We start from the raw sequence: 12790 nt of genomic DNA, 5'->3' as shown, positions 1-12790 counted from the left end.
ATATACGCAGCTAAAATATACAGTTAGGAAATCAGCATTTCACAAGTGATATTAGATAAAACATTCTCAATTTGTTTTGGCCATTTTGCAAGGAAATCAATATTGAGGCAGATATTTGGTACACACCCCAAAACAACATATTTTAATGAATGTAAGTTTACAACTCAGCTGGGTTAGTATAGCCTTGTAAGTTAAATATACCAGTGGCTCAGTTTAGAATTGGATGAGTACTTAGTACAGTAGTTTAGAATGACTTAAAACCAATTAAAATCATTGCAAAACTTCAAATGGATGCTCAAAGGACACTCATAATTCAGTTTGACTGAGCTGAAGCTATTTTGCCAAGATCTACACAGATATTTTAGTATTTGGGTTTATAATGCTGGTGCAGATAAGCTCCAATGGACTCACAGCTGGAATTACAGCGATAGGTGGTCATACAAAATATTGACACAAAAGCTTTGAATACTGCTTTTTATTTGCAAAACATTTAAAAAACTGTTTCCTTCCTCTTCAGTTATGGATTGCTTTATGTTGGTTTGCTACATAAAAACTCAGTAAGACACATTGAAGTTTGAGGCTGTGATGTGACAAAACAGGATTAAGTTGAAGGGGCATTAGTACTTTTACTGTATGTCTGTATATTGGAAAAGCTCACACTGAGGCACTGACACCATTCTGAATGACTGAGTGTCTCAGACGAATAGTGAAAGAAAGGTTTCTTTATTGTAGAGCTCTCACCCATTTTTGACTTCCCCAAGTGAGTGAATATGAGACGTGTGTTTGTATTTTTAAAGGGCGATCACTGACCACACACACTTCACTGCTGGTGATGTTTGGCCCACCTGAAGTTAAAAATTGGTCTTCCCTGGACTATTACATACTCAGTCATGGATTTCCAGCTCAGTACAGTTTGGGAAGGAATGATGAAATAACAGAAAATCTCATATGATGGCTGAACTTACCATCAGTCTTTCTATTCTTAGTGCTGCCTTTAAGTATTAATGGTCTCTTATTATCTCTATATCACAATGATAGATGTAACGATTTTCAGAATTGATTTAGTTGTATTTTTATTTGCCAGTGAAGATGGATAAGTATACATCTATTCTCTTGGTATGCTGAGATCTCGGTGATAGTTTTCCTCTCTGACTGGTAAGTTTCCAAGGATCCAGAGAGCAGCTCAGCCCCAAACTAATCAAACAACCAGAACCTTGCTTCACTTCTCTTCTTTGACAGCTGCATCTGTTTTGTGCATTCTCTGCTGAGGTGGGCAGGCAGACTTGTTAAAATAGGGATGAGTGCTTTGATAAACAGCCTGACTGGCACACACTGTTGGAGATAGCTTAATATTTGCCATGACAAACCCCAGCTGCTGGCTCACAAGACTGTTCATCATTACACGCTGCAGATGGTCACGTGCTTATGTCAGTGGACATGAAGTGACAAATCCAGTCAGGTTGCTTTGCAAACAAATTATCTTTCCAACTAATCTGATTGAGGTGCTTGCTGCACTTTGCTTTGGGTTTCATACAGTCACATGAAGATTAAAGACAAAAAAGGTTTCAATCTCCTCATTTTGAAAACTACTGTTTCTATCAAGACACATGCTTCACATTTTCTTGTTCATTATGCATTCAATATGTTTAGTGGTTAAATTGTTACAAAAGAACAAATGATTTTGTGTCATACTCATACAATAAAGATTGGAACTTGTCCAAACTGGAATCAACCGGTTAAACCTCAAAGAAATCACTAACTGGCTTGGCCAGTTAATGAGCCAAAACATTAAAATTGATTTTCAGATATTCTCCATCCAGCCGGACTGAGCTTAAGCTATTTGGCAAAGAAAAAATGGTAAAAATATCAATGTTGTGCAAAACTTGAAGAAAACCTGCAGCTGCAATTGGAGGAACAGTAACGTCTACAAAGTATTTACTTAGGTTGATGTGGGATACAAACGCATCCTACATGTTTAAAGGTCATGTTTCCTTTTCTTTCCACTTTATATTTGTGCACTTCTCTTTGTTGATCATTTACAATAAATCCCTTTTATGCCAAAAATAATGAATAGTTTGTAATGTGAGAAAAGTAAAAAAGGTTGGCATACTTTTTCCAGGAACTTTATAAGGAAATTAAAGAGATCAATATAATATGTACAGACATTTCAGTCATCAATTTTTTTATATCCACATTTTTATACCTGTGACAGGTGGCCAGTCCATCACAGAGCATGAACAAATGGTGTCATTTAACTATTCTCTTTAATTTGTTCTAACTGTGGTTTCCAACATAGTTAAAGATTTTTAATCACATAATTAGTTTAGTAAACCTTCAATTTTAGTACCATCACAACAACAATGTCCCCAACACCATACTTTTTTTTTTTCCTTGAACAAAACATGACTTCTTAATATTAATTTGTTTAAATTATGTTCAATTTCTTTTTTCTTGTTTTCTATTTAATCCTCAACAAATTAATTTGTAGTCACCTGTAAGCATTTCGATGGTAAGCATTACAAACATCATGTAAATAACTTGAAAGTATCTTGAGTCGCAGTATTAAAGTTTATTTTTTTCATATTATTCACACTTTTTAAAGAAGCAGCAAATCTATAAATGCTGTTATATTTTTCAGAAGTTCCACCACAGCTATTATTAGATTTGATTTCTGCACTTATATCTATGGTTATCAAATAATTAATTTTTTTTCAGAAATTTTTTTTTTTTATATAATATCTCAATTACCTAGACGGCGTTTAGACTGCGACAGACTTACTGTTAGCAGCTGCGAGTCACACTACAAAGAATTTAGTGTTCAGTAACAGTGCCATTAAACTGCCTTGTAAAAATGATTGCATCAGTATTGGCAACAGATTGCAGCGTGGAAAGACACAGAAACTCACTTAACTCCACTGGATTAGATTTTCTGTAAAATTCCAATGTTACATTTTGTTTCTATATGACTTGCTGAGTAAAATGATGCATTAAGCCCTCCTTTTCACTGATGAGGTGTTTGATTCTTTGCTTTGTGCAAAAGCGATCATTCTCTGAATAGGTCAGCTTTTACTTTAGAGCTGAAAGCACTTACATCATGAAGTTAGAGATATTGAAACCTTTGATGATGCTTCTGATATCCAGCAATTATAGTTGAAGAACAATTGGGACAAGTTGATGTTAAGATGTGTTGGAGATAACAGATTAATCTCTCCTTTTTACTTCAACTTCATTAGTTAATATTGGCCCTTTATTAATACTTTCAGAGTCAGTGTGACCTGTCCTTCTCCAGCAGGCTCGGATATTCCATCTCTGTGGGTCAGACACTTGTTTTCCACCCACACACCTCTGCTGGTCTCTTTTCCAGCTCATAAAGTCTTTCTTTGAGGGATAGAAGAGTTTTTAACCTTGTGAGCTGGGCCTCCTTCTGGCTGAGAAAGAGCAATGCATCTACAATTAATGAGATCTCCATTGATGTTCCTGAAGTTGGCTCCACATTGTTACTGCACTGAATTCCCTTAAAGATACTGTATTTTACAATAACTTTTAAAAAACTTTTAGCATTTTGTCACGCTATGTGCTTTAGTTAACTGGGCTGTAGAAATCTAAAAATAATGTATCAACAAGCCAGTCATCCTCCCACCTGATGGACATGGTTAAAGAGTCAAACTAGCAACTAACCAACACCTTATCGTGCTGTTTGTCGCATCATTCATACGATATAAATGAAACTATGTATGTAATTCAAATGTATTCTATTTTAATTCCATTTAAACATGCAGTGGAGATTGTGATATTGTGATTTTTCCTTCCTTTGGTATTTATCAAAATGTAGACAATGTCTATTACACATTGCTAAACTCATACTCAAACCAAGATGTGGTGACCATAATTTATTAATGATACCAAGGACGGCACTGGGGCTTTGGAAATTCATACTGGAACCAAATTATATGTCTGTTTTTTTTTTTGTGAGTCTCGGTTCAAAACATAAACTAAACTGAAAAATTAATCAATTAACAGAGATTCGCTAAAAACAGAACTGGACATTCTTGAAACCTGCATTATTTGTGAAAACACAAAAAGGATGCATGTTAAATGTTTGGTCTTTGCTCTAGTGAAACCAACCTGGTCACATTTTGTGGTTGAAACTGTCTCACTTTTATTCTAACAGCACAAACTAAACATTTTAAGTTAGAGAAATGACCTAGCAGTTTTTTGAGTGTAGGTGTGACACCATATGTGACATTATAATCACAGGAAGAGCAAATGTCTATGGACTTCCATTTCCTGAGCATTTTTTGGCAGGTCAGCTAAATCCAGCCTAAGTGACTTATATCAGCACAAACTCACATCCTCTTCTTTAGACAGAGGAAGTTAAACCTAAAAGGAATAAAACAGGAAAGAAAATCAAAAGTTGTGATGACAATACGCTCACATCCCTTTGAATTTTAAACTGAAATGACACATTTTCCCCAAATTTGTATCCATTTATTTATTTTTTTATTTCATGCACTCTAAATAAATCTGAATAATTAATGTAATAACTAAAAAAAAATTAACAAAAAGTAGCTGAAAGAAGTGTTATCTGCCTTATATCTTCCTCCACCCCATTTAAATTAAGAGAATATTAGCTATTCAACTCAGAAGACTATTACAGCCATGTTTGAAATGCACAGGAAACACATGCAAAAAATACACAACAAAACATCACCTAATTCAATGCCATATCGCTTCTTCATAATGTTCTTAATTTTTTTTTAAAACAGAAAGAGATTTAAATGGTTTTATCTCACTGTCGAGATGGCTCGATACACCTTTAATTGAGATTCATCTTTCCATCGTCGTGCTTCTAAATCTACAATTTTTGAAAATCTCATTTCCTATTGAATTATTTTACTCTTATCCTACACATATATAATGTCACTTCTCAACATTTATGTTGTGCACTGTGGCATTTTGGTTCCTCATCTTTTTCTTTCTTTTTATTACCCTAGTAACTCGTACTTAAGATAATTTTCATTTAAGGTGACTCCTGACCAAGACACAAGAAAGCAGTAACCTCCACAGTGACTTATAAGAACGTTCTCTACAGTTGTGGTTGCACATTTAGTACAGTGTTGACAGAGGTTCTTTTCAGGCAGATGACCCTTGTCACTAATTAGCTTGTTGAGTTGCTGTTAATAGGCTGTGGAAATTGTTTTTCTTTTGCCTCATCAGTTTGTTTGGAATGTGTATTAAATGCATGCATTATCATTCTTGCACTTGTTGCCATGTGATCCAAAATGTAGTTGTGGGTTATATTTTCATGTGGGTTATAGCCGCATTGAGGCTATTAACATAAGATTTATAGGTGTCAGAAGAACCCAAGTAACTCACACTTACAAATAATTTGAAAGTAATTAGTCCCTAAATTAAGCTTTGTGTAATAAGGTCTAATGAATACAAATAGTAATTGAATACATTAATAAAATGAGACCCAAAAAACAGCAAACCAAGAAAACTGAACATTGATCTTTCATATAAAGCAATCTGGCATGAAGCCAGTTTAAAATCTACAAAAACAAATTAAGAACTTTTCGTGTGGAAAGATCCATCAGAATCACTCCTTAAGATGCATTCAGTATAAGGTTTAGTTAGGTTGCTATCAACATCTTTCTTTCGTCTTTATTGTTTATTTGCATAGTGACAAGTGTTAAGTAATCAAAAGCAAAACACTTTTAACATTAATAGCCTTAGCTAATTTGCAATGCACGTTACTAGGTGAGCATTTAACAACGCAAAACTATTAAGACGATAAAGCAACATGTAAAATGTCATGCATCTGCTTTAAAAAGCCATGCCAATGGATAGTTAAAATTATATTCAGAAATAAAAATGTGGACATGTGTAATACTGGTCCTGAACTAAATGTCTGCCAAATGTGGTTCTCAGGGCAGTAAATTAGACTCAGATTTCTTTCTTTCACGTTTGTCTAAAGCACCTTAGTTCTTTAGTTTGTTTTTTTAGTCAGTTTAGCTGGGACAATGTGCAAAAAATATTCATATTAAAATAAGAAGTTTTGCATCAGATTAACTTAATCAGGTTTCCATTTGTAGTCCCTTAGGAGGTAGGTTAATACAACAGTCTAAAATCATACAAAATACATTTAATGTCCACACATGTCTTGTTTACAATCATTGTACAAAGTCAAAATTACCACAATTAGACAGAATCAAATGCCTTAATTACTGTTTTAAATTTCAGTGCTGACACAATAATGCTTTCCTGACATTAAGTGAAAAGTCCTTCAGGTCAGCAGAAAGTTTAAGACTTTGTGGGAGCTTGTTCCATTCTTTAATCCCTTTAAATGAGAAAGCTGTCTCTGCAAATGCTGAGCTATGTTTGGGTTTTCTGCAGTCGTTACACCTCATGGACTTGGAGCTCCTGGTTTTCTGCTCAGTAAAGTTTTTCAGTGGTGAAGGAGCAGTATTATTCACAATTTTAAAGATTAAATAACATATTATAACACACAACTAAATTTATTAAAGTGTAAAAGTTTTTATTTTCCTAAAATTTGACAGTCATGGTATCTCTATCTCTTTTTATCAAGCACTTTGTTGGCTTGGCTATAAAAGCTTTGCTTGATATCATCATGAAATACTCTGAATAATGTGAGAAAGTACCATTGCTTTCAAATATATTTTTGCAGTGTCATGAATCAGTGTATTTTGCATGTGGCTACTAACAGAAGTATTAGTATATGATTTTTGAATGTAAATGTTGGATCCAAAACAAGTCCTATTTATTACAATTCCTCTGCTACTTCATTTTGACTCTGAATGGTGGCTCAAACTTTGGTTTTCTAGTCTTTGTAAAATATTGCCACTATTTACGTTTAGTTGCACAAAAGGCTGATGATAAGGTTAAGAACAACTAAAAATGAGACTTGTAACTTTAACATGCTACAATTTGGGACTTTGTAAAAGCTTATGTAATGAAAAATTAAAATTGTCCATGAAAATATTTGAAAAATGTATCAGTGGACACCCTGTATTCGTGGATTATCAACCCAATGAATAGTTAAACTATAGCTAGGATCTGCTGTAAAAACACTTAAAACTGACTATTTCAATAGCTTACACACCAAATATCCTTTAATATGCATTAATACTCACATTTGAAACCTTTGTGGTACCACCACAGAAGCTAATAGCTACAGTCGCCCTTATGTCCACTCGGGGATACAGCTAATCAGCAGTAAAGAAAATGAATAGCACTCCTGGATTGGTTGCTTTGCAAATGCCATCAAATAGCATTGATGTAGCGTGTGCCTAGATATTTCAGCTTTCCAAGCTGCATTTTCTTTCAAATATTTTAAATATACTCTATGAAAAAAATTGCGACTAGGCAAAATTTTCACGCATAATTTGGAGTTATGTTGTAAAAAATATCAGCTAATACTGAACTGAACTGTGGGAGTCCACTGTCCATTTTATCTATTGTATATTGAAATATATAATTATAAAATGTCTGTCATTATTAACCTCTAAAAGGTTTCCTGGAGCCATTTCATGGCTGGTTGGTCCTATCAATTTTCTATGCTATGTCAGAGAAATCGTTACATCTGTCTGGGATTTGTGTTCTCAGATTGTCTTGTTGATAAGACCTTCTTCAGAATTCAGATCTGGTCAGAATTCAGATGTGCTTTGAATATTTATTACTTAAAAATTCAAGACCCGCTCATGATATCCAGCAATTTCACACATAATACATTCCACATCAAAACGTCCTTTAGTCTTAGAGTTTCATCAAACCTGTGATAATTGGATTCATACATAGTTATTATAATAAGACCACCAGAACAATGAGTGTTTTTAGTGAGGTATTATTTGAAAAACCTCGTTACTTCTGTTTCAAGCCAGAGATAAATAGACACAGAAGCATTTCTTAGACACACCCTGTCCCTCCTATCAGTGTTCTTCTCCTGACCTGCTTTATTCATTAGCCATCCTCTTCTATCCTCCCTTCTTCAGTCAAAACACTTTGCTTGAGGGAAACAATCATGGGACCTACATGTCTGGTCTTGCTTGACTAATATGTATCCCAGATGCACAAAAATTATGTCTTCTCTTTCTGCGTCCTCCTGTCTTCAGGATTTTGTCAAGTTGACTAAATGTAAAGGATTTAAAAGTAATAACTGGGGAAAACTTGGTTGGCTCTCTGTTAGAAATTTAAACACATGCTTCATGAAGGTTGTAACACTGTTTTATTGTCTTTCGCTTTGAAAGATTAATTCCAGTTGAGTTATGGGATTCAAGTTGAGTACTTCTTTTTACAGCAAGTCACAGTTGCCAAAATATGTTTGCAGTCATCATAGCTTTCCTCATGAGCTTCAGACTGAAACATCCCTCAGTAACTGTAAGAGTGTGAGTCAACTGGACCTCGACAGAGCTCAGTAATGTTGAGAACACCTGTAGCATTCTAGCATGTGTGGGCTGGAGACCGGGAGGATCAGGCGTCCTGAGCCAAGGTTGCTTCTGGGCTGGCCCATCTATAGACAGACACATGGACCCCAGGGTGTGCTGAAGCGTCGGTCTGGCCCCGCCCGACATACACTAACTGGTCTATGATTAGATCTCTGATTTTTCAGAAGACTAGGACAATGCCGGTACGGCGACTGTGATGGATTGGTTGCTGAAAATGGACCTTCCCCTTTTATATGACTCCAGCTGAAAATACAGTTGTCATCCTGCAGATACCCCATATCGGATTTCATGTGTGTGAGCGTGTGTGGGTGTGTCTGTGTCTCATGCTGGCTCTGTTCCAGCAAATAGCATAAGTCAAGCCAGTTGAATAAAATAGAAAAAGATCTTTGCATTAAAATCCTCTGTTTGATTTGATTTGAGTAGTTACACAGAGTATTACCCAATATTGGGGATAGATGATTCACTAAGAAATTAAATGACATAAATGTTATATATTATTGCCAAGTAAATATTTGGGTGTAGGTTTAGTTATTTAGTGACAATAAAAACAGTCATCAATTTAAAGTCCAAAGCAAATAATTGTGACAAAGCTTAACAAATTCTTACTCAAATATTCCCTAATACAGTTTTGGGGAAATTTATTCTTGTCTAACTATTAAAAACATGTAAGTTTTAGTGAGTAATTTAAAAATGATGATTTTATGTAGCAGTTTCTTATCAAAAAGTAGATTTGTGTATGAGGTCTTCAAGTATCAGATCTCATTTTATTCCAGTAGGTGTCATTTTGGTTCAACGCTACTCATATTTCTAGTGAAGTACTTAATTTTGCAATTTAATGTTGGTGCTTCTGGTTATAGAAAGGCTAACTGCAAACGCTACAGACTTAGCAGTGGAAATGTGATGAGAGTGCTCACTGACTGACTGTTTTTTACTTAGTTACCATTATATTTCTTCAGCGGTTGCAAACATATCTTGCTGAGCTTCTGCCACTCACAACCATCACAGATGTAGCTTTCTGGTGCATGAACTCTTCAGATTGTTGCAGACTGTTGTGGTCTCCATGTGCCTCTTAAAACCAGGAAACGTTTTCAATTAACTCACTGTATGCCTTTCCAGGTCAATTCTCAAAAAAGTCATTTTCTGCAGAAACAGTCATGACAACTCTAAGGTTCCCATGGTACATATACGTACTTCTAATGATAAACCTAATGACTTCAGCCTTCTTGTTATCTGCTAAAGGTCTTTCTCTATCTTTTTCTCTCTCTCTCCTTTTAAGTAGTTTCTTACATTTGTGTGCTTTCACTGACATCACTTTTAAAATATCTCACTGCCATAAAAATAAATAGGCAAAGTAGGTAATGATTAGTCTTTGTCATCCATAAACAACCTCTACACCAAACAGTGTTGTTACTGTTGCAATCTGGCAGTTTATATTTACTGTTATAGCTGAAAGTCGCCTTTGATCTCTGGCTCAAGGGCCAATTTAAGTTTACATTGCTCTGACTTTTAAGAATTAATGTTGTGGAAACAAATTGGGTGCAGTTGGTAAGCTATGTGATTTTAATGGAGGTTTTTTAACTGCCTGCATTATGCAGCAAAATAATTAATGTTTTACTTATGTGTTGACAGAAATATGTTTTACCTTTTAAGCATGTTTCCATTTTAACACATTTTTTATTGTGTTTTGCTTTCATAGAATGAGAAACAACCTTAAAGATAATTTCTGATTTAGAGTTTATATTTGTTTGAATCCTCTGAAGATAGCATGGCCACGAGCCAGTTGCACATATTTTAATTGCTGAGGTTATGCTTCTAAAATTTCCTCCCTCCTTTTCATCCCACATGGAAAAATTCCACACAGCTTCCTTTCTGACTTCCAATTTAATGTCAGTAGTGACTGTAACACGTATTTTCCTCCCTTCCAATTGATTTTCAACTTCTTACTCTTTCTGCTCTAAAGAAAATACCCCTCTTTATCCCCCAGCTGCACCTCCCCCTGCTCATTTTACTGCAGTAGCTTGCAGAGATCACTTCTGGAGTGAGAAGGTTCTTTTTTGGCTTTGTCAGAGCCACAGAGGCGAGGAAGAAACAGACGGAAGCAGGCATCAGACTTGTGAGCATTTTTGTGGCCACATGAGAGGATGCTGTCAGAAGTGGCTCTGCTGCTGCTTGTCTGCCTCCACGTGTGTGTGCAGGGGAAGCCGCGGTCGCAGGTAGGATCACCTCTGCTGGGTCCAGGAGGAACCTGAGGGAGAACGGGGATTCCCATTGTCGCTCAGTGTCTGATTATGACAGTTGAAGCATTGCTCAGGGTGAGATTGTTTTGGAGGCTCTGAAAGTTTCAGTGTCATATGCATCGCACCAAGATGAATTCTCTCTTATTGCCAGGCTCTTGGTGTTATAAACATTTTGACAGTGTCTGTTATTGCAACCCTGTGATACTGTGGTCCAGCTATTGAATGGAAGCATTTACAGTATTGCTGTTTTAATTCTGGCTCTCCTTGCTCTCTGAGCTGTTTATTTTTCCACAGAACATTCACTGGCTGCTTGTGGGATTATATTTCTCTCCAACTGGAAGAGCCAGTGAGTCCTGGAGCTTAACAAATGTACTCGGGATACCAGCTCAGACGAGCTGTGTTTGCTGAAGAATAAATGCATTGTGGGACACCTGAGGCTGTTATGTGAACCTATCAAGCACCAAGGTCATGATAAGGATGCCCAACCTCATTAGACAATGGGACCGCTTGTTAACAGCTACTGGATCTGTTTTTATGTAAAAATCTGTTTGGTGACAAATATGTCACTTAATATTGGGGCTTTATTGGCTGCTGTATATTGGTAATAAACATACACAGCAATGAGCTAAACATAGATTAAAATGAGCTATTTTTGGATCTCCAACAGAATTTGGAGATCACTTTTATGTAATACAGCCAATATCAGGCAATGTTTGGAAATCAACCCTTCAGCAAACGGAGACTGTTCTGTTATTATGTTACTAGAACTGACCATCCATATGAGAGTGCTGCTGTCAGGAGAAACTCAATCCATTTCATTGGCTGAAGATTCACTTCACTGCATGCTGTTTCTGAGTTTTTTACTATCAATGGAATCTTCAAATGAAGACACACTGGCATTTACTCAGGACAGTCTGTGGTGTGGATGACGTCTTGTTTTACTGTTGGGATGAAAAGGTTTTACCTCTCCTGTAGACTTTTCTTACAAAAGGGTACATGGCCCACAGTGTGTACTCAAGAAATTGTGCAGGACACCAGGGGGGAAAAAAACGTATTTGTCTTTAAAACGGCACACAGAGTACTTGTGACTTAGCTGGAATCATGGCTGCAATTGTTTTGTCTTCAGTTCATGTCTTCTGAGTTCTCCGTTATGAATCCCAGCCTGTTTGTATTTCGTGAAAATGGGCCGTTTGGTTTAACATTCCTTAGTTTTGATTTTGAACAAAGCTCTGTTGTGGAGAACAGAAGGTTGGATGATTGCTACACAAAACACCAAACCTGGGTTTGTGCTGTGGTTGTAGACCATTGTCAGTCTGCAAGTTAGTGTTTCCATGATACCAGAGCCAGGACTAAAATCTGAGGGAAATGAGCAAATTGAATAAATGTGTGAGTTATCTTACAAATTGTAGATGCAAAACAAGTCTAAACAGCTTGTCTTATTGTATTTTTGGGCTGATTTAATACTTTAAAAAATCATGTATAATGTCTCCTGTGAAGTTATATGCAGGTTTGGCACATTTCTCTGATAGCTTTGAATCAATTTGTGTTACAGTCAGACTGGAATTTGATAATGAGAGTTAAAAAAAACAACTTTTTGCATATATATTTTTATACAAAGAATTGTGAATATCTAAATATAATCTGTAATCTCCGAAAGCATAAGCTCTTCTTTTAGTGGTCTACTTACTGCCTACTGTCCAGTGAAATGTTTTTGCCCCTTAAGGATTTCTTTCAGATAATGAAATAAATTTTGATATCAGACCAAAACAACAAAGAAACTGTCTTAATATAAGGATTGCACTTATTTAGATAAAGCTACCCAAAAGTAAATGGGCTCTATTGTTTAATAATTTACTTGAATAATTTTTTAGAAAAAGACACTGCATGTCTTTGTTGCCAACCATGGAAAATTAAGCCTTTATTTATATAGAACCTGTCTGTCAGAGTGAAAAAGCAAAGCTAAAGAATTTCAAGATCAGATGAGAAACATAGTCATTGTTATAAGTTAGTGTGAGTAGTGCCAGACTAACTTTTGGGAAAATATTCTTTGCACTGGCTTCATAAAAGTGGAACCTTTTTGGAAAGTGT

The 12790-nt window shown here is 35.7% G+C and overlaps 1 protein-coding gene across 3 annotated transcripts in view; it reads left to right on the top strand.

Moving 5' to 3' along the window:
* The window catches only part of thsd4 (thrombospondin type 1 domain containing 4), a 43369-nt gene that overhangs the window by 9851 nt on the left and 20728 nt on the right, over nt 1-12790 (top strand). The window contains exon 1 of one of the 3 annotated variants that reach the window (XM_032561333.1): nt 10493-10678. The exons of the other annotated variants lie outside the window; for them this stretch is intronic. Within the exon in view, the coding sequence (XP_032417224.1) occupies nt 10607-10678 (72 nt within the window). The 5' untranslated portion in view covers nt 10493-10606. Of the gene's footprint in view, nt 1-10492; nt 10679-12790 lie in introns of those variants that run through there. 3 annotated transcript variants of the gene reach the window in all.

Source organism: Xiphophorus hellerii, chromosome 4 (genome assembly GCF_003331165.1).
Source record: "Xiphophorus hellerii strain 12219 chromosome 4, Xiphophorus_hellerii-4.1, whole genome shotgun sequence".
Taxonomy (NCBI): Eukaryota; Metazoa; Chordata; class Actinopteri; order Cyprinodontiformes; family Poeciliidae; genus Xiphophorus; species Xiphophorus hellerii.
The sequence above is the reverse complement of the archived record's forward strand: the minus strand, read 5'-3'. Positions and strand labels throughout refer to the sequence as shown.